Source organism: Cyprinus carpio, chromosome B17 (genome assembly GCF_018340385.1).
Source record: "Cyprinus carpio isolate SPL01 chromosome B17, ASM1834038v1, whole genome shotgun sequence".
Classification (NCBI taxonomy): Eukaryota; Metazoa; Chordata; class Actinopteri; order Cypriniformes; family Cyprinidae; genus Cyprinus; species Cyprinus carpio.
The window spans coordinates 20,821,441-20,841,230 of NC_056613.1; the positions used below are offsets into that span (position 1 = coordinate 20,821,441).

At 37.4% G+C, this 19,790-nt stretch overlaps 1 protein-coding gene across 1 annotated transcript; it reads left to right on the top strand.

Annotated features, from left to right (window-relative positions):
* Positions 1-812: 812 nt before the first annotated feature.
* Positions 813-19,453, top strand: aldh6a1 (aldehyde dehydrogenase 6 family, member A1). The gene is made up of 12 exons (XM_042742751.1): positions 813-966; positions 1,556-1,600; positions 5,394-5,468; positions 6,186-6,347; positions 10,177-10,255; positions 11,286-11,588; positions 11,692-11,813; positions 12,631-12,820; positions 14,228-14,409; positions 14,899-15,078; positions 17,978-18,076; positions 18,850-19,453. The coding sequence occupies exons 1-12, from the start codon at positions 928-930 to the stop codon at positions 18,952-18,954; spliced, it is 1,581 nt and encodes a 526-aa protein (XP_042598685.1). The 5' UTR covers positions 813-927; the 3' UTR covers positions 18,955-19,453.
* The last annotated feature ends 337 nt before the right edge of the window (positions 19,454-19,790 follow it).

The following is a 19,790-nucleotide window of genomic DNA, read 5'->3' on the forward strand; positions in this document are numbered from 1 at the left end:
AGGATTCAGTCGAAATGATTCGCGAGCCATTTGAAATGTGTTTGTTTAGGAATAAAAGAATGTGGGAACAAGACTGTTAACAGTATTGGGAATTAATATATATATATATATATATATATATATATATATATATATATATATATATATATATATATATATATATTTAAAAATAACAGTATTATGTATTATATTGTAAGTAATTACAAGTAAACTTTGTTAATAAAAATGTTTGAATAAACCAACAAACAAACACGACAAGACCGACAACACATTCGTAAGCAAATGTTTTACAAAAAAAATAAAAATAATAATAATTAAAAAAAAATTAAATTAAAAGAATAAAAAAAGGAATCATTTGGAACGAACCGATTCGCTAAAATGATTCTGACTTCAAAACACTGTAGTTTAACGCGTTTACATGATTTTGCATCAGAACTGGAAAGATTTCACCGACCTAATGATTATGAAGTAAATGAAATGGCTCAAAAACGAAGGGTAATAATAAAGTACCCATTTTTTAATTTTTTTTTATTATTAATATTATTAATAATTTTTTTTTCTTTTTTTTTGTCGTATGACTTAAATTTGTCACTTGCCTTCTTTGTATTTCATGATTGACAGGTTCAATATCCTATCACTTCCTACGCAACAGCTCTCGCCAATGATGTGTGTCTGTGTCATCAAAGAAACGCCTTTTAACAAACGCGCACTACCATTGGTCCATCATCTGCGAGGCCTAACCAATAGGTTTCCTGAGTTTGGGGGGAGTATTTGGCTTTAGCACATGATTGGCTGTTCGAACACGATATCCCGCCCATTCTTAAAGCCACAGTACGCAAAGCGGTTCATCTGCAGAGCGCATGTCCTCTGGCGGGGAACAGACGCATATCAGGGGGGTGAACACAACATTAATCTACGAATTCCATCATGGCAGCGACATTAATACGTTCCCTTGTAAAGAAGAGGGTAAGAAACACAAAAGCATCGAATTTTACCGTCATGCACGTAGTATGAGTTTGACGTTACGTCATGTTTCAAAGTATCAACTTCACGGTCAAACACCACGAGCAGATACTTTGTTGCACACTAGCCACAATAAAAGCAACTATATATATAATACACTATAAAAATATTATGTAAGATGTTGTAGTAATTGCAAGGCGTTTGTAGCCTAATCACCGCAAAGATACTACCTTTTGTTTTATATGGTTTCGCGACAGTTCTCGTCAAGTTCATTCGCGCTAAGTGCTACTAGTGCTATCATAGTCCTAGAAAGCATTGGACTTCATGCATGAATACTTTTGAGCAGCAACTTAGTTCTATATGCAATCAGAAAAAACAGTTTCTCTGTATATAAAGAGAGTTTTTTCTTTTGACCGAAAGCTGTATAAACCATTAATTTCCTTTCTATGCTGATTACAGACCAAATTAAATAAATGTAAGTGCACAGCGGTTATACATGAGGTTTAATATACTGACTGATATCTAATGAAATGATTTGCCCAGACACAGTAACGGAGATCATTTAATATTGTATCTGTGACCTGTTCTGCAGGTTCCTCTTCAGATGGGACGCCTGTGCTACTCTTCCTCCTCTGTGGTAAGTGTATCATGTATTTGAGCCCGTGTATTGTGCACATTTGGGCTAAGAGTAATACGTGAGTTAAGAGAAAAGTTTATCTAATATATCAGAAACTTTGTAAACACAGTAGTTAAGTGATTATGAGCCATGCAGTCAATGGAGTTTGTATAAATGTTGCTTATACAGGTGCTGGTCATATAATTAGAATATCATCAATAAGTTGATTTATTTCACTAATTCCATTCAAAAAGTGAAACTTGTAAATTATATTCATTCATTACACACAGACTGATGCATTTCAAATGTTTATTTCCTTTAATGTTGATTATTATAACTGACAACTAAGGAAAATCCCAAATTCAGTATCTCAGAAAATTAGAATATTACTTAAGACCAATACCGAAAAAGGATTTTTAGAAATCTTGGGCAACTGAAAAGTATGAACATGAAAAGTATGAGCATGTACAGCACTCAATACTTAGTTGGGGCTCCTTTTGTCTGAATTACTGCAGCAATGCGACGTGGCATGGAGTCGATCAGTCTGTGGCACTGCTCAGGTGTTATGAGAGCCCAGGTTGCTCTGATAGTGGCCTTCAGCTCTTCTGCATTGTTGGGTCTGGCATATCGCATCTTCCTCTTCACAATACCCCATAGATTTTGCGCTTCTGACGCTGTCCGTTGTTTAAGAGTGGCTTGACACAAGGAATGTGACCGCTGAAACCCATGTCTTGCATACGTCTGTGCGTAGTGGTTCTTGAAGCACTGACTCCAGCTGCAGTCCACTCTTTGTTAATCTCCCCCACATTTTTGAATGGGTTTTGTTTGACGATCCTCTCCAGGGTGCGGTTATCCCTATTGCTTGTACACTTTTTTTCTACCACATCTTTTCCTTCCCTTCGCCTCTCTATTAATGTGCTTGGACACAGAGCTCTGTGAACAGCCAGCCTCTTTTGCAATGACCTTTTGTGTGCAAGGTGTCACTGGTCATCTTTTGGACAACTTGTCAAGTCAGCAGTCTTCCCCATGATTGTGTAGCCTACAGAACTAGACTGAGAGACCATTTAAAGGCCTTTGCAGGTGTTTTGAGTTAATTAGCTGACTAGAGTGTGGCACCAGGTGTCTTCAGTATTGAACCTTTTAACAATATTCTCATTTTCTGAGATACTGATTTTGGGATTTTCCTAAGTTGTCAGTTATAATCATCAAAATTAAAAGAAATAAACATTTGAAATATATCAATCTGTGTGTAATGAACAGATATAATATACAAGTTTCCCTTTTTGAATGGAATTAGTGAACTAAATCAACTTTTTGATCATATTCTAATTATATGACCAGCACCTGTATATCCAGTTGTTCTAGGCTGTCATCCGGTTTTCAGTATTGTTCCATGAGCTTTTAGTCTTTACACAATGTAAACATCTCATGAAACTTTGCCTCCTCATTTCTGAAGACCACCACACAACACTGCCTCGTACTGCACCTTGCACTAGACTGTATGATCTGACAGTGACCAGAGCAATCACTCACTCTTTCTAGACTTTTATATCCCTCTTACAAGAGGAATAACACTAATGTTGTCTTGTGTAAAGACTGGAATACACTACGCAACTGAAAATCTGAACAGATTTTAAAACGCTAGCCATCAAACACTTGTAGAATTTGGAGGAAAGTCAGGTAGTGTATTCTAGTCTTAAAATGCAATCTATCATCTTGTCAGTCTCTTGAAAAAGTTATTGTTGTAATTGTTAATGAGTTGTTTTTTACATTTACACTGAACAAAATTATAAACAACACTTTTGTTTTTGCCCCCATTTTTCATGAGCTGAACTCAAAGATCTAAGACTTTTTCTATGTACACAAAAGGCTTATTTCTCTCAAATATTGTTCACAAATCTGTCTAAATCTGTGTTAGTGAGCCCTTCTCCTTTGCCGAGATAATCCATCCACCTCACAGGTGTGGCATATCAAGATGCTGATTAGACAGCATGATTATTGCACAGGTGTGCCTTAGGCTGGCCTGTGGAATGTTGGTCCACTCCTCTTAAATGGCTGTGCGAAGTTGCTGGATATTGGCAGGAACTGGAACACGCTGTCGAATATGCCGATCCAGAGCATCCCAAACATGCCCAATGGATGACATGTCCGGTGAGTATGCTGGCCATTCAAGAACTGGAATGTTTTCAGCTTCTAGGAATTGTGTACAGATCCTTGCAACATGGGGCCGTGCATTATCATGCTGCAACATGAGGTGATGGTAGTGGATGAATGGCACAACAATGGGCCTCAGGATCTCGTCACAGTATCTCTGTACATTCAAAATGCCTTCAATAAAATGCACCTTTTTTCATTGTCCATAACATACTCCTGCCCATACCATAACCCCACCGCCACCATGGGCCACTCGATCCACAACGTTGACATCAGTAAACCGCTGTTCTCTTCATCCGTGAAGAGAACACCTGTCCAAAGTGCCAGACGCCATCGAATGTGAGCATTTGCCCACTCAAGTCGGTTACGACGACGAACTGCAGTCAGGTCAAGACCCCGATGAGGACGACGAGCATACAGATGAGCTTCCCTGAGATGGTTTCTGACAGTTTGTGTAGAAATTCTTTGGTTATGCAAACCGATTGTTGCAGCAGCTGTCCGGGTGGCTGGTCTCAGACGATCTTGGAGGTGAAGATGCTGGATGTGGAGGTCCTGGGCTGGTGTGGTTACATGTGGTTTGCGGTTGTGAGGCTGGTTGGATGTACTGCTAAATTCTCTGAAACACCTTTGGAGACGGCTTATTGTAGAGAAATGAACATTCAATTCACGGGCAACAGCTCTGGTGGACATTCCTGCAATCAGCATGTCAACTGCATGCTCCCTCAAAACTTGCGACATCTGTGGGATTGTGCTGTGTGATAAAACTGCACATTTTAGAGTGACCTTTTATTGAGGCCAGCCTAAGGCACACCTGTGCAATAATCATGCTGTCTAATCAGCATCTTGATATGCCACACCTTTGAGGTGGATGGATTATCTCGGCAAAGGAGAAGTGCTCACTAAAACCCGAGACACACTGCACAATTTTCGTCTGTCCCAGACGAAAGATGGGCATCGTGAAACAATCGTGGCGATTTCTTTGATCGTGGCTCCTAATAGGTGGTCATGTGTCGTACAGTGAGAGAGGTTCAAAGACGGCCGTTGTCAGTCTTGTGACTAAAGATAGCCTACGATAATTTTCTGGCAGTGTCAGAAATTCAGCATGATCATCGCACAGTGTGTTTGCAGTTACGACCCACATTTACTGACCAACCAGTAAAAATGCGACATGAAATCAAATCGACATGGCGCTAAAACATAAAACTGCTTCCCTCAAACATATTCCTTCCTCTTCCGCTGCTTCCACTTTTTTTCAGCACACACAAAAACTACAACTGTCAAAGTGTGATTCATTATGCTCGTTTTGTTTACCACTAGAGCATGCTAATGACATTTTATTCTACTATAGAAATGTGCGTCGTAGCCTACGAGTCAATAGGTGTCATAATCGTATAGTCTACATGCATGTCGTACCCAAGTTTATTAGATCCATGTCGCACAGTGTGACCAGCAATGATCTTCTAGGATTGCTAAAATCGTGCAGTGTGTAGAAGGCTTAACACAGATTTAGACAGATTTGTGAACAATGTTTGAGAGAAATAGGCCTTTTGTGTACAAAAGTCTTAGATCTTTGAGTTCAGCTCATGAAAAATGGGGACAAAAACAAAAGTGTTTATAATTTTGTTCAGTGTATATCACAGTTTTCTCTGTCCTTTCTCAGCCCAGCACCAAGTTGTTCATTGATGGAAAGTTTGTTGAATCCAAGAGTCCAGAATGGTTGGACATTCACAATCCTGTAAGTTCATACTCTACTAACAGTTTAACATACAGCAGTTTAACATTCATTGACCACACTTAGGCCAAGTTAAACCCATTAGATTAATGTGGTTTAAGCACATGTGATTTGTGCTGATCAACCTGACTAGACAACACATAACACCTGCATTACTTAGGTTTCCTAAGTTATACCATCAATCAGTATATAAGACGGCTTCAGTTATGTTGTTAGTTCTTTTTACATTTTTTTTTAAATGTTTGTTCATTGATTATTTTGTACTGTTACCAATGTGCAAAAAGGAGCAATAGAGACAACATCTAGATTAACCATTTTCTAAGGCTTTGCTGTAAACTGCTTTGCACAGTAGAGTAGTCATAATAATTGCTTGTTGGTTTCTTCGCTCTATTTGCACTCTATATTTGAGGAACTCTGGTTATTAATATCACATTAGAGTAGTTTAAATACAATCTGGGTTTTTGGTACAGTACGTAAAAGGTGGACATCTTTTTAAATTGCTTTGGTTGTTATAAGTTGTTGAATCATTTGTGCTGTTTTTTATGTTTAGTTAATGTTAACAGCAAGAAAGTATAACCTTTGTCAGCAATCAGAGTTTTATTTTTATTTTTTTTTAACAAGTGACTGTATTAGCATTTGCAGAGAAAAGGCCACAAGCCAACCGTTAGTTACAGATGAACTGTCTCTGTGATTGAATTCTAATGCATGCGCTTTCCTCAGGCCACCAACGAGGTCATTGGTCGAGTGCCAAAGGCCACACATGAGGAGATGTTGGCCGCCGTGGACTCGTGCTCACGGGCGTACCACACATGGTCCGAAACTTCCATCCTCGCCCGCCAGCAGATCTTCCTTCGCTATCAGCAGCTCATTAAAGACAATATTGTAAGTTACTGCTGCACATCCTCAACTCTCTTGTTATGTTTTCCAATCAGCACCAGTCTTTATGGTTGAAATTAGTATTATTTAGGTTTTATTTTACTAGATCCTGTTCTACACTCTTGCTATGCTTGTTAAATATGGATCCGTACAGTAACACGGTGATGGACCTTCAGTTGAAAGGTTTTCACTGGGCTTTCATGGCAATGGAAACTTGGAAATATCAGGGATTTGTGATTCCTAGGTCTGGAAAATTTGTATAAAGCTGTGGAAACCCTAGCTCTGTGTGACAATTATGGTATATATATATATTTTATTTAAACAGGAAAAGTCCCATTGAGACACAGTCTCTTTTACAAGGGAGTCCTGTATAACACGTTCAATCATAAGTTGCAAGACAATAAATTACAATATAAAATACAAAGCAGATTTACACAAAATTTACAGAATATTTGCATGTGAAGATGCAATGAGTTTAAAATATGTAAACAAACGAAATAGGGGCTAGAAGTAAATATCCACCCACCATTAATTTAAACAGTTACACATGTCCGTCCGCATATCAGATATTCCTTTTTTAAAAGCAGCTAAAGAAATTAGCGCACCAATCTTAAGTCTAGACTGGAGTTCATTCCAGGACGACGGACCATAGTAAGACAGAACCCTCTTTCCTGCTTCTGCCCTCATTCTTGGTACCTTAAAAAGTAGTACATCACTAGATCTTAATTGATATGTACTTTGGGTGCGAACAAATTTTAAGCAAATATAAGATGGCAAGATACCTAAAATCGCTTTATAAATAAAAATGTGCCAATGTCGCATCCTGCGCGATTTAAGTGACGGCCAGTTTACCATATTGTATAAGATGCAATGATGTGTCTGATAGCCAGCATTTGTAATGAACCTGAAAGCCGCATGATAAAGAGGGTCTAGTATTGACAGAGTAGATGGACAAGCAAATTGATAGATGATATCCCCATAATCTATCTGAGACAAGAATAGTCCTGCTACCAGTCTTTTTCTTATAGTCCTAAAAAAGCAAGATTTTAATCTATATAAGAATGCGTAAATTTAAATTTCATAGCGAGAACTTCAATGTGTTTTTTAAAGGTAAAACCTTTATCAAGCCAGATATCCAAATACTTGTAAGTATCAACAAGTTCAATAGCTTCATCTTGGAGTGTCTTAATAGCAAGAACTGGGACTTTAGTACCTACGGGGGCAAATACCATTGCCTTCGTCGTTTTTGCATTTAAAAGTAGCTTCAAATCAAACAAGGCGGATTGTAATGAGGCGAAATCTGACTGCAAATTCGCACAGGCAGTCTCAGGTGTAGAGGCACACGAATACATAATTGTGTCATCGGCATACAAATTATACTGTGAGTGTTTAAATTCACTACAAACATTATTTATATAGATGATAAAAAGCAAAGGACCTAAAACTGATCCTTGTGGGACACCCTTTTTTAGGACGACAGGGTCAGATGTTACATTCCCATGTCTTACAATTTGCATCAGTTCAGAGAGATAGCTGTGAAACCAATTTACAGCTCTATGACCAACACCAATATTCAAGGGTTTTGATTAACATGAAGTGGTCCACTGTGTCAAATGCCTTTGTAAGGTCAATGAAAACAGCCATACAGAATAACTTTTTATCAATTGCCGCTTTTATATCATCAATAACTTTTAAGCAGGCAGAAACTGTGCTGTGACCAGATCTAAAAACATAATTAATAATATTAAGAAAAACCAGTTAAAAAATAAAAATACACAAAAAACCACAAAACAAAATCTCAAAAACATAAACTGAAACCGATACATAATTATTTGCATCACATGGATCTTCAGATTTTAGTAATGGTGTGACGTAAGCCTGCTTCCACAAAATAGGCACTGTATCTGTGCAAATGGACAGGTTAAAGATATAAGTGAGTGGTTTCACTATAATTTCTGCTGCCATTTTTAACAAACCAGGATCAAGTCCATCTGGCCCAGCTGCCTTCTTGGAATCAATGCTCCGTAAAACATGTAAAACATTTGATTCCAAGAATGGCGTAAACTCAAGGATCGAAGAAGTAACAATATCAGCAACCACTTCCCCTGGTAGAGACTGGGATCTAGGTTCCGCCAGGAATATTTTTTTCCAAGATTCCTGCATATTGGTTTCTCCATGGTGAATTTCACCTGTTTCTACCTGGGAACTATGTTGAACAATAGGGGTTGCACCCAATGTTTTCTCAAAGATATGTCCTGGCTTTTCAAAGTGCTCATTGAAAGCATTTAGCATATCCCTCTGCTCTGTTATCACAGCATTTCCTATTTTCAACTGGTGAGGGAAGCTGTTAACTGTCTTATTTTGTAATGCTCTAATAGTTTTCCAGAATTTAGAATGGTCATGCGAACTAATTGATGTTTGTGCCAAATAGTATTCAGCCTTAGATTTTCTAATGAGCGCTGTACACTGATTTCTAAGAGTTCTAAAAAGACGCCAATTGTTAGCACTCTGTGTTTTTCTAGCTATTGACCATTGATTAATTCTGGCATGGATTAGGTCAGCTATATCTTTAGAAAACCAAGTGTTGTCTCTGTTTTTTTATCCTAATCTTCCTAATAGGGGCATATTTATTTGCAAGCTTTAAGAAATGTTGCTGAAAAAAGCTACAGCATCCTCAATAGTAGGAATCAATTCTATTTGAAGCCATTTCACTCTGGATAAATCTTGAAGCTTGCTCCGAGAAATGCCTGAAACAACGTCTGAGAACAGTCCGACCTTCGGATTTGGGTAATTTTGTACTCCTAACACATGCAATAGCAAAATGATCACTCATATCGTTTGAAAAAACACCAACAGCAATATATTTATGTGCTGCATTTGTTAAAATAACATCAATGAGTATATCTTTACCTGGCTGTAAAGGATTTATCCTTTTAGCACAATTTATAAGTTGTTTTAGATTTAAAGAATCACAAACCCGCTTTATGTTCTCAGACTTCTCGGTCATCCAATCCCAGTTCAAATCACCTAACAAGATTAATTCAGATGAATGAAAATTTGATATCAACTCTGACAGACTAGTGGTACTATCATTAATGGCAGTGGGGCGCCTATAACAACCGATGACAATAAGTGGAATATTCGCAATTTTTATTTCCACAGCTATAAAAGTTCAGGGTATGTCTAAAAACTCCCATCTAATTTTCTCCTCCAACTTCAAAATTGTCCTACATCCCTGTTTTACCATTTTTTTGTAAAGGGCGTTTGATCTGCTTTGCACTTTTACTGTGTAAACACTGAATCGGTACTTCTGCAGCGATGTAGGACGATTTTGAAGTTGGAGGAGAAAATGAGATGGGAGTTTTTAGAAAATAGCCTATTTCTTCTAAATGATGTTTTTGATGTAAAAATCTTGATAACATTATACGGTAAGTGGACCTCAGAGAACGGTATAATATAGTAAAAAGGCAGTTCATGACCCCTTTAATATTAATTTCTTTCTTAATTTCATCATTTTCAAATATAAACCATCAAGCTGCAGGGAGACCATGAAAATTCTCTTTTGTTGGCAACAGGTTTGTAAACGCTTATTACAAACATGGTGAAATTTGAGGTACAACCCAAACTCAGAGCAGATGCAGAAATGGAGTTCAACAGCAGCAGCATTTACTGCAAACCAAGCCACTCTAAAACACTGGATCATGGTCTCTGAATCATACAGTGCATATTTACTTAATTAAATTCCAACCTTTTAATGATTGCACTAAGCCATATTTGTTTAATTGTTCTGCCTTATTGTCTGCTAAATGTATATGTGATTTGATCTGTGTTTCAGAAAGAGCTGGCCAAGCTGATAACCCTGGAGCAGGGAAAAACCCTGGCTGATGCTGAGGGCGATGTGTTCAGAGGACTGCGTGAGTCTCTCATTCTTGAGACAGTTCTGTAGTAATATTAAGAGCAATTAGCGCCATGTTAGTTCATTCCTGAATGTAGTAATTTAGACTGTAGAGTGTAGAACATTATAAGGAATAGTCAGTTAATCTCAACCCAATGACTACAGTACAGTACCAACCCATACTATCTGCTACTACAGACAATCATTTTATAGTTATGTCTAATCATAAACTCAAACATGTAAACCTAAAAAATCCAAGTAAAATCCAGAAGTTGCTCCATCTAAAAAAAAAGTGGTCTCAAAGGACAGTTAGTACTTTATTGTTGGATTCACAAGTGAGAATTCATGTACACTACCAAACTCTACCACTTCCAAAGGTTTGGGGTCAGTAAGATTATTGTTGTTATTATTATTATTATTATTATTATAACTATTATTATATAACTATTATAACTATTATTATAGTTTTTTAATGAAATAATACTTTTTTTAAAAGAAAGAATCATTAAATTAATGAAAAGTGGCAATAAAGACATCTATGATGTTATAAAATATTTTTATTTCAAATCAATGCAGTTTTTTAAACTTTCTGTTTAGAATCCTGAAAACAAGTATTATGGTTTTAACAAACGTTTTAGGCATAAAAACTGTTTTCAGAATTGATAATAATAAGATAGTAATGATGCTAAAAATTCAGCTTTGCCATCACAGGAATGAATTACATTTTAAAATAGTGTATTTTTAAATGTTAATATTTTACAGTAATTACTCTATTTTTTTTTAAGGTAGCCTTAGTGAACATAAGACACTTCTTTCAAAAACATAAAAAAAAAAATAAAAAAAAATCTTACCAACTCCAAACATTTGAATGACAAAATAAGCATAAGGTTGCAAATAACTTGGGATGTTTTTTTTTTTTTTTTTTTAGTGCTACAGATGAGGCGTTATTGGCTGTTAGGACCTAAGAAAGTCTTTGGCCTTATAACTGTTTGCACGTTTTGTTTGTGTGGCTTCACATTATTTACTGTAGTTGTTTGTTGGTCTTGCAGAGGTGGTGGAGCACACCTGTAGTATCACATCCCTTATGCTGGGCGAGACCCTCCCCTCTATCACTAAAGACATGGACACATACACATACCGGTTGCCCATTGGTGTATGTGCCGGTATCACCCCCTTCAATTTCCCTGCCATGATTCCACTCTGGATGTTCCCAATGGGCATGGTGTGTGGGAACACCTATTTATTGAAGCCGTCAGAGAGAGTGCCTGGCTGTGCCATGTTGCTGGCCAAACTGCTGCAGGACGCCGGCGCTCCGGATGGAACATTAAACATAATTCACGGACAGCATGACGGTATGGAAAATTATAGAAGTAGGGTTATAAATATTTTAACCACGTTTGATCCAGATTCTGTGTGGAGATAACAAAATAATTTTTTTTCCATGTATTATTATAGCTGTGAACTTCATTTGTGACCATCCTGCCATCAAAGCCATCAGTTTTGTAGGCTCCAACCAGGCTGGCGAGTACATCTATGAGAGAGGCTCCAAAAATGGCAAAAGAGTGCAGAGCAACATGGTTGGTTCTGAGCATGAAGTTAATGTATTTCACAGAAAACTGTATTGGATGTGAAAGTCTGTTCAGCTATGAGCAACAAAAATCACACTAAAGAATTCTCTGAATTTAAAAGGATAGTTCACCTTAAAAATGAAAATTCTTTCATTTACATACCCTCTTGTTGTAAACAAGTAGTAATAGTAGCATGACAGTAGCTCAGATGTTTTTAAACAGTGTAATTTTTCCAGTAACAAGCTACTTTTTCCCAGCTTTGTAGCTTAGTTACCACTGCTCATGTATTTCATTTCTCAGTACAACTTCAGTGGCCAGATGGTGGCAGCATTTGGTTACAAATGAATCTGCATCATTCTGGTTCATTCTTAACCTCCATAATGAGGCTGCAATTTTAGACTCACGATTCAGGAAATTGGAGATTACCCTTTCATTCTTTATTGCCTTCAAAGTTAGCATGAGAGACTCAAAGATGATGGACAGCAGTGTATTACATTAAACAATGGAAAACCATACACTATCATTATTTAAATGCCTTGGATTTAAAACAGAAGATCCCACCTCCTTTGCTCCCACTGCAGATAAACCCACATTTCTTAAACCCCACAACAGCCCCCTCCAACTACCACAATCTCTTCCAGATTATTGTAGTTTTGCAAATTAACTTGAATTTTGAATCTGAATATTTTTTCAAGGTCTGAGGTCCATCACATTTTCTTCCCCCACTTTTATTTTGCCTATTTTCACTCATTGTGTTAGTGCTAGAATTTGTTGTTTGGTGAAAATGTGGAGCTGCTTCCTTATGATCTCATTTTCTGTCCACCAGGGGGCGAAGAATCACGGTGTGGTGATGCCTGATGCCAACAAAGAGAACACACTAAACCAGTTGGTTGGTGCTGCTTTTGGAGCAGCAGGTCAGAGATGTATGGCTCTTTCCACTGCCGTCCTTGTAGGAGAAGCACGAAACTGGTTGCCTGAACTGGTTGAACGTGCAAAGGGTCTCCGTGTCAATGCAGGTACTTGAGGTTTTTTTTGTGGGTTTTTTATGCTTCAAGTTTGGGCTGTGGAGCACTGTGTCCTAGTCAGGCGCAATACAATAAAGGCCAAAATAGGTTCACGTTCCAGCAAGTTATCGAATATATCGCTTAGGCTGGTTGCATCGCAGCAAACATGTCCATCTGCACTTCCAAAGGTTTGTGAAATGGAGCAAAATGTGAAAAAGTGTGCATATACCTAGAGCAATAAACCTAAATAGCTACAATGAAAGGCATGCAACAAAATTTGGGACCAATGACCAATTGGCTGTGGTTCTGTTAGGTCCCATATTTCGTTTTTAGTTTAAAAAAAAAAAAAAGTGCTACTTTACAAGTTAGTTAGTACACAGTGACACAATATTGACCAATTTAGTTATTTGCATTGCTGGGACCACCAAGACCAGGAAACACTATTCTATACCATGAAAACCTATTCCATATGTCACTTTAGACTATTTTTACATGACATTCATTGAAAAAAAACTCTCTTCCGCAGTTCCTCTCAATGCAGAGTCTCTCTAAATTCATTCAGTTTGTTTTATCCCTCTTTTTTGGCCTTTTTGTAGACCACCCATGCCTTCATGACCACACCTCTCCCTGAGCAACTTAAAGCATGTTCAGCTCACCCAGAGGATAGACGCACTATTTGTCTTGGTCATGCCACAAAGCAGAAGCACATTTTGTGGTATAAAGGGGACCAGAAATTAGTATGGGCCGATCAAATGTTTGAAAAAAATTCTGCCAATGAAAATTGTAATTGTAATCAGAGAAGCAAAACCGCAGCAGCTATTCTGAAACCCTATAACAGACCTCGAAGACATATTGCCTCAGGGTATCTAAAATTGAGTGTGTGGCTGTGTGTTTGTTCATATGTGTGTGTGCGTGTGTGTTTGGATATGTCAGTACAAATCCCTTTGGTTGCAACCCAGTGAAAAGGGGCAAATTAAAGGAACGTCAGCAAAAATCAACAAAACAAATGATACAGAAACCATTTCTCCAGATTTTAGGATGGTTAAACTTTTGGTTAACCAACTAAACTGTTGTTTGGAAGACACACCACTACATTTTCTGCTAGCTTTCCACTTAACTCCACAGTACAGTAATAATTCAGCAAATTGGTGCATCTAGGTTGTGACCTGAATTTCTGACGACATGAATTCACACATTTATATGTGATCTGATTTTTGCTTCAGTATTATCATTAGTTGTGTAGTGAATAGTTTGTTCATTTAACATTTGTAACATAGTGCCACGTGATGAAAATGAAGGATTTCGGAATGAATTTCCATTCTGATGGAATATGTAATTGTTGTAGTTTAAGTATGTTTCATAAAAACTCCATAGCTTCCTAATCATGTCTTTATTTTCCTGTTTCTTCTCCTCTGTAAGGTGACCAGCCCGGAGCTGATGTGGGACCTCTCATCTCGCCTCAGGCCAAACAGCGAGTCAACAGCCTTATTCAGAGTGGTGTGGATGAGGGTGCCAAGGTGCTGCTTGACGGCAGGAACGTGAAGGTCAAGGGTTACGAAAACGGCAACTTTGTAGGACCAACCATCATTAGCAATGTCACGGTGAGATCCACAATGCCTACACGATTGTACAAGAAGTGTTCAAGTGCTGTATTACAAGTGCTTCCTGTGTTTATTTGCCTTTTTATAATTAATCGCTTGTTGGATTCCTCAATTGTAAGTCGCTTCGGATAAAAGTGTCTACTAAATGAATAAACATAAATGAATCCCAATTATTCAACCTCACGTCTTTCCAAATTTATATGATTTATTTCTTCTGTGAAACACAAGATTTTTATTTTTTTTTTTAATCCAGACAGTCAAAGTCAATGAGGTTCAGTGTTATTTTGGGCCCAAATGATTTTCAGGTGGGCTAGAACTGTTTTTTTGCGATATCTTATTTTACGTTCCATGGATTAAAGAAAGTTAAATATGTTTGCAGCAACATGGTAGTATGGAAATATCTTTAATTGCTGTAAGTTAGAACATGTCAGTATCATGCAAAGACCATGTAATGTTGTCCACTTGTTGTTTGTCCTACTTTAATTTCAGCCGGACATGAAGTGCTATACGGAGGAGATATTTGGACCTGTGCTGGTGGTCCTGGAGGCTGACAGCTTGGATGATGCCATCAAAATGGTCAATAAGAACCCATATGGCAACGGAACTGCCATCTTCACCACCAACGGTGCAGCGGCACGTAAATACACTCATGAAGTCGATGTTGGGCAGGTGAGTTGTTTTAAATATACATCATGAACAGGGCTGGGTTTATAATACACATTTCCAATGCATCAAACTTTCATAGCTGGACTAATAACTCAAAGCGATAGTTAACCAAAAAATGGAAATTCTGTCATTAATCACTCAACATCATGTCGTTCCAAACCTGCAAGACCTTCGTTCATCTTCAGAACACAAATTAAGATATTTTTGATGAAATCCGAAAGTGTTCTGACCCTGCACAGACAGCAATGGATTTACGACGTTCAAGAATTTTAATTTTTTTGGTGAACTAACCCTTTAAATGCACAATAGCTACCCCATTGGAATATCTTGTTTTAGATCTTATTGGTGTGACCTGGCTCTTCACTGGACTGCAGGAAATGAGAATGTTCATATCAATAAACTTATTGATGCTATATTGAAAGAAAAAAATTATGGTATATCAGTATCTGATTATATAGAATCAGCCCTACTAGTAATATGCAGTGTAAGGGGCTGTTCACACAAAGTGTCTTTGCATCTAAAAATGCGAGGCGCAGTGCAGTATGCGTGGTCTTGAGACGCAGGATACAATAACGAAAATTATATAAACAGTCAAATAGCAGAATAGAAAGATACTATATTCTTTTAAGAAACGGGTTGTCATTATAATCATTTCAAAAAATGGTGTATTAATCCGTGTATCCGGAGACAGCTATTATAAGTGCATCTTCTGATTGGTTGAGCGGCGTTGCGAGTAACAGTTGAAAATCTTCTAACTTTTCACGTCTTAAAAACACAGAACTCATGTGCGAGACATGAGTGCAACGCTCATACACGTCTGTCTCGCATGTGTACTTAGAAAAACAATGGAAAAATAGTGCACTGAATGGAAAAATGTCCCCTAACAGTGTCAAAACAGTATCTGTGTGTCTTGAATTAGGTGCATGCGAGAGTCAGACCTTTGAGAGACCTCGAAAAGGAAATCTGCCTCCTTATAGATGACCTAGAAATGCTGATGTACACTTATGTTGTATTGGGCTTCCCCACATGTCATGTAGGCTCTTAACAAGACCATTGTAGGTGAAGAGTTTCAGGCACACCTCTAGAGTAAATATTAGAACGTGATGTAAATGAAATGTGTAAAATCTTCTTGGCGCCACTCCCCGACCCAAAGCCAAGACGCAAGGTTTGGATGCAAGTCTTGCCTCTTATATACACGAAGGGTAGCACAAGCCTTCCTTTAAAAATCTATGTAAAAACAGTACTTTTTTCCATTTGGACATACCTTGTTTGCCACAGCTTCGAAAACGTACAGCTGCGACCAGAAAACATGTGCACTACAAATAGTTCACAGCAAATATGTGCTTTTTAATCAACAGCACTATACCAAAATATTTAGCTGGTAAAGCCTGAATCTGAAATGAAACTCAAAAGGGATCCCTCGCAACCTGTTGATTTGGTGCTTATGCAAAAACGGCCCCCTTTTCACCACCTCTGTTTGCCCGTGGCGAGCAGCTATGCCGTGTGTTTGCGATTCACATGCTGGAGTACACGGCACGAGCCATGTGCTGAGCTGGCCTCCAAAACCCCTGCATACAAGAACCTCCTTTTGGTTTTTTTGCTCCGTCCACTCCCTCAAGAGTCACCTTCGGCCAGAAGGCTCAAACTGCAACCGCATTTTTTTTTTAAAACATTTCAAGTTGCTCTGCCAGTTTCCAGCCTCACCCCACCCCAAAAACAAAATGTTTTGTTTAGTTATTCTCTGCATGCATTACTTTTCTCGGCTGGTACACAAACGATTGTGGCTTTCAGTTGTGTGTCGACTGCTTCGTCAACACATTCAATAGAATGAGCTGATTGTTCCACACTTTCCAACAGCAGCTTGTTCTCAAAGCAAAGATGTGCAAGTTTCTTCAGCTTCAGATACATTTAAGTCTCAGGCTTTTATTTTTATTAGAATGAATTTAAACTACTTTCTGTTACATGAATATAATATCACAATTTTTTACCATGCCATCATTTATATTTGCTACATTTCAAATTCCCTTTGTGCATTGATGTAATTTTTTAACCTTTGTCACATAAATCAGACTTTGAAACTTAAATTAGGCATGAAATTATTATTTTTTCTAAATGCAGGTTATTGAGTGATTCATGCAAATGTATGTTTAATTACATTTGTTTATTTATTTAACCTCATTAAAAATGTCATAATTGGATCTTCCAGTGAAGCGGCAGACTTTTCTCTGCTGACATATGCCAGACTTCTCCAATCATTTAGTCAACATAAATCTTGTCCTTTTCATAGAGCTGACCGCAAGCTCGCATTCAGATCTGCCTCCATCCAGTAAACTAATAAACTGAATAACCAATCATTATGGAATCTATTGCTTCTTCAGTTCCATCACTGTTTTAAAATATGAAGAGCCGTCATATGAATATATATTTCTTTACTTTCAGAAAAAAAGTGAAACTTGTATGTTAGACAGTTTAGGAGACAAATCAAACTTCTGATATCGTAAAAACGTGTTTTTGATAGTTTATTTTTAAGTCCTCAGGGCACTTGAAACTGGTCTTAGAAAAAATAAATAAATCTACTGGGATCATTCTCCTGCTTTTGTTTGCTATCTAGTAAAGGTTAACACTCATTTTAAACTCTAGTTAAACTGTCCTATTTCGGGACTTTGATAGGTTAACATTGAGCAGGGAGACTAACGTGAAGCGGTAATGTATAGAATATACAAACCGTCTCTCCCACATGGTGTCTAGAGACGTGAGGAAAGCATACAGCTTTCTGCAGCAGACAAAAATACATTTGCGTCTGATGGGTGTGCTGTTGTCTTAACTGTCATCAGGGTGTGAGTGTGTCAGATACGTGAGATGCAGAGAAGACGCAGCTGACCTGCTTGCTTTTTTTTAATAGATTGGAGTCAATGTACCAATCCCTGTCCCACTGCCAATGTTTTCGTTCACCGGTTCCAGAGGCTCCTTCAGGGGTGACACCAATTTCTATGGAAAGCAAGTAAGTATTTACGACTGGATATCAGGATATTTTGCTTTGCGGAATAGGTCTATATTAGACACTAAAATACAATAGTCATTTCACTCTTTTGCCGCCAGTGTTTTTAAAAAAATCTGCCAGCCACAGTCAGCATTTTTGATAATTTTTTTTTTTATTTTTTTACAAAATTTCTTGGCCCCCAGAATATTTTGTTGTATGTATGTCTGAACATGTGATATGTCAAAAGATAGAACAGAGCTTCTGCATGTAAAAAAAACCCCTTGAATGTGTGTAAGTTCATAAAGCAACATTTTGAACAAAAAGCCGAGAAAATCACATTTTTGTCAAAGACTATGTAAAATACAGAAATACAGATACTCCATTCAATTTACTGTTAATAAAAATAAATAAAAAATCTAATTAAAAATGTAAAAAAAAAAAAAAAAAATGGACTTTACAATCTGCCATGGAGCAAAAAATAAATAAATAAATGAACAAAAAATGGAGAATTATTGGCCACATCTTCCCCAAATGAATCAGATGAAGTTTAAAATCAGGTCACAGGCATGGTCCATTTGAGTTTGGTATAAAACTTAGTCAGCTGTAGTTTGTCATAAAACAATGACTGACATGTTTTGACGCAAGTGGTTTATTGTTCCCGCCAGCGCAAGTTTGCCAGCCACCTGCCATTTCTCATGTGATGTCATTGTCATTTTGAGAGGGTATTAAAAAGAAGATGACTAATCTTGAGTCATTGTTTAGTCTGAAGTATTTTGCTATTCTTTCCATCACAGGGCATTCAGTTCTACACACAGATCAAAACTGTTACCTCGCAGTGGAAGGCAGAAGATGCTACCCTGAAGTCCCCCGCTGTTACCATGCCAACAATGGGACGTTAAGTATTAATCACCTGTATAAATTCCACTCTGGCCCCCAAAATTCAATACTACTTTTAACTACTGTACAGATGGAGATTTTCAAACATACTCTCATATGTAGTTAAATAATTCCAAAAATGTGAACTTTTTTCTTTCACTGTTCAATAAGTTGAAAAAAAAATTAACAAAGCATTAATTGCTTTAGACCACTGTATGAAAAATTAGTCAAATGGTTTGCCGTTCTTACCCTGATAAATAGCCAAAATAATGACTCCACATTCAGCACCAAATTTACTTTGGGTGTTGACGAACTGTATTAAGTCTGCAAAAAAAGGTTGAGTGCTACAACTTCTATTATCTATAGCTAGCTGGCTCTTCTGAACTGTTGAACTAGCATACTTGTTAAATATACTAGCAGTCTTGTTAAATATGAATGTCTATATAAATATGCAACATTTGTCAACTGTTGTTGAATAGAAGACTGTTTTGGGCTGTTTGCCTCAATAAACAAGACAATGAATTTGTTTTTGTAAATCTTATTTATTTTAGGGTACATTTACACAGCAACAGTGTGCTAAAAATGTAAGTTTTACCTTCACGTTCTTCATGTACAGATGACAACAACACTGTCGGAACAATCTGGGAAAATGACTTAAAATGCTGTCGTTTGCCAGGCCAGTAGTTGGCGATGTCATTATGTAAAAAAACACTACATGAACATGTAACATGTATGTGAATGATAAACCGTTTTCGCAAATTTGCGTTTTGTAGTTTACATAGAGGCAATAATGGTATAAGTTTCAAAAACCTTATAACCTGTTTTTAAAATTTAAATGACTCTGAACAGCTTAAACAAA

Excerpts from the sequence above, each read along its gene's own strand:
- aldh6a1 (XM_042742751.1), top strand. The coding sequence starts at position 928 with ATGGCAGCGACATTAATACGTTCCCTTGTAAAGAAGAGG. Across the intron at positions 11,814-12,630 it reads AAAGAGTGCAGAGCAACATG|GGGGCGAAGAATCACGGTGT; the intron begins GTTGGTTCTGAG and ends TCTGTCCACCAG. Across the intron at positions 12,821-14,227 it reads GGGTCTCCGTGTCAATGCAG|GTGACCAGCCCGGAGCTGAT; the intron begins GTACTTGAGGTT and ends CTCCTCTGTAAG.